Source organism: Mirounga leonina, unplaced genomic scaffold, assembly GCF_011800145.1.
Source record: "Mirounga leonina isolate KUSES-001 unplaced genomic scaffold, KU_Mleo_1.0 Mir_126, whole genome shotgun sequence".
Taxonomy (NCBI): Eukaryota; Metazoa; Chordata; class Mammalia; order Carnivora; family Phocidae; genus Mirounga; species Mirounga leonina.
The window spans coordinates 23,246,957-23,249,454 of NW_023270314.1; the positions used below are offsets into that span (position 1 = coordinate 23,246,957).

General features: G+C 39.4%; 1 protein-coding gene across 1 annotated transcript; it reads right to left on the reverse strand.

Moving 5' to 3' along the window:
- Window positions 1-250: 250 nt before the first annotated feature.
- On the reverse strand, window positions 251-1,249 carry LOC118009003 (olfactory receptor 9K2). Its single transcript, XM_035002895.1, has one exon. The coding sequence runs from the start codon at window positions 1,190-1,192 to the stop codon at window positions 251-253; it is 942 nt and encodes a 313-aa protein (XP_034858786.1). The 5' UTR covers window positions 1,193-1,249.
- Window positions 1,250-2,498: the final 1,249 nt, after the last annotated feature.

The window sequence follows — 2,498 nt, forward strand, 5'->3', positions numbered from 1 at the left end:
AATAAATAGAAACCAATTTTGTGAAACAAAGTCGTATTTGAGATAGTGTGAGTTTCACCTTGAAAAATGATCTAATATCCAGTACATCTCCAATATCCAGGACATTCAGGATTAACAGCATTCCAAGTAACTCACCTTGAAAAAGTTCCGATAATATATTTTATGATGCTCAGGAGAATAATTTTCACTAATGGCCACAAGGAGTATGACAGAAATTGCCACAAAATCAACAGTAGAAAAGAAATAAAAATCAAGCAAGTGTATTTCTCTTCTCTAGAAGTTTCTTTAGAGCTTCTTTGACATCTTTGTTTCTCAGGGAGTAAATCAAAGGATTCAACATGGGAGTGACTAAGGTGTAACATAAGGAGGCCACTTTACTCAGCTCAGGAAATCTGTCCGGTATGAGATACATAAAAAAGACAGCACCATACAGTACACTCACGACTCCTAGGTGAGAGCTGCAAGTGAAGAAGGCTTTCTTACGTCCCTCAGAGGAGCGTATCTTTAGAACTGTGGACACAATATACAAGTAAGAAATAATAATAACTATGATGGTAGGTAAGATAATGATGCCTGATAAGGAGAAAGAAATCATCCTATAAATGAAGAGATCAGAACAAGATATCCTCTGAAGTGGGCGAGTATCACAGTAAAAGTGGTCAATGGCCCGGGAAGCACAAAAGGGCAAAGTAAATGTCATGCCTGTTTGAAGAATTGAGCTGATGCAGCCACAAAAATAGGAACCAGCCACCAACTGAATGCAGAGACGAGTTGACATCTGGACAGAGTAGAGGAGTGGGTTGCCGATGGCAATGAAGCGGTCATAAGCCATGGCTGCCAAGAGAAATCCCTCAGCCACAATGAACAAGGCAAAGAGAAAGAACTGGGTCATACAGCCTGCAAAGGAGATGGACTTGCTCTCAGACCAGAAGTTGATCATAGCCTTGGGTGCAATAACAGAAGAATAGAAGAGGTCAATGAAGGACAGGTTGCCTAGGAAGAAATACATTGGTGTGTTCAGTCGCGGATCAGTCATAATAATGGTCATCATCCCAACATTCCCTAGAAGGATCATGGCATACACAAGCAGAAAGAGCAGGAAGAGGAGAATGTGGAGTTCTGGGCGGACCCTGAAGCCTACAAGAATGAAGTCAGTCACTTCTGAGTGATTGCTTGTCCCCCTGTCACCCATGGCAGAAACCTGCTGAGAGGCACAAGGAAAAATAAAGAGAAGAACTCTGGGCTTTAATCCTAGCTACAAATGATCCTTGTAGAATTAGGACTTACAGACCTATTCTATAGTCATCATTCATTTTAATTTTATAAAATCACTGTGACTTAAATTTAAACCATTGCAACTGATGATGAATCAAAAGGTTAGTTTTATGTCCCTCTTTCTGCAAGTGGTGGAATTAGATTTTTTTTTCCTCTGATCTAATGCAATTCCTTTCCACCCAAATGTATTTGTAAGTATCACTTCTGTGTATGTTTCTGAATCATGATTTATGTAATAAATTCATTGTCATGAAGGATTAATTGGAAGAGAGCACACATAATTTAATAGACGACATTTGGGAAAGAATTACAGTACCTACATCTGGAGTGATTAGGGGATTCAGCAGCCTGCTTTAGGAAAACCTAACTCTACATTACAAACCAGCAGATACAAAGAAAGTGAATGAATTTAAAAACGACTTAAGAGGTACAATTACTTTTTGTGGGTAATGGAAATTTTGAATTGTGATCTAAGTTATTTACTCATTAAGATCAAAGTTGTGCACAAACAAACACAAGCATTATTAGGACGGAAATACTAGTATTTCTCTCCCAGGTGGGCCTCTGCAGCCCCTTCATAATGATCATTTCCCAGCATTTCATCAGCCTGTAGCTCATAGTTTTTTTAAGAAGGCCTACAGGTAGTCTAGATGGAAGGGTTACTTTAGAAAAGGATAGTGGAGGGCGCCTGGGTGGCTCAGATGGTTGGGCGTCTGCCTTCGGCTCAGGTCATGATCCCAGGGTCCTGGGATCGAGTTCCGCATCGGGCTCCCTGCTCCTTAGGAGCCTGCTTCTCCCTCTGACCCTCTCCCCTCTCATGCTGTTTCTCTCTCTCGCTCGCTCTCTAAAAAATAAATAAAATCTTAAAAAAAAAAAATAGAAAAGGATAGTGAAAAAAAAAAAAAGAAAAAGATACTGAACAAAAAAACACACATGAGGGATTGTTGATTGCGTTCTTATTTGCCTAGGATATGACTTTTACAGCCATCATACCTCATTTACTTGACAGCTCAACTAAGGATTTGAACTGATTGTGTTAACAATATGGTCACTCTTTCTGTCCTCTCAGGGCTCTCTATGCATGGTTCTGCCTAAATAACAATAATAATAACAATAATGGAGCACTTTTTATATGCTGGCCACTCTTCTAAATGCATTTATACTAGTTCTTTTAATCCATACAACACTAGTATGAGGTGAGTACTATTTTATTCCCTTGTTCA

Excerpts from the sequence above, each read along its gene's own strand:
- LOC118009003 (XM_035002895.1), bottom strand. The coding sequence starts at position 1,192 with ATGGGTGACAGGGGGACAAGCAATCACTCAGAAGTGACTGACTTCATT.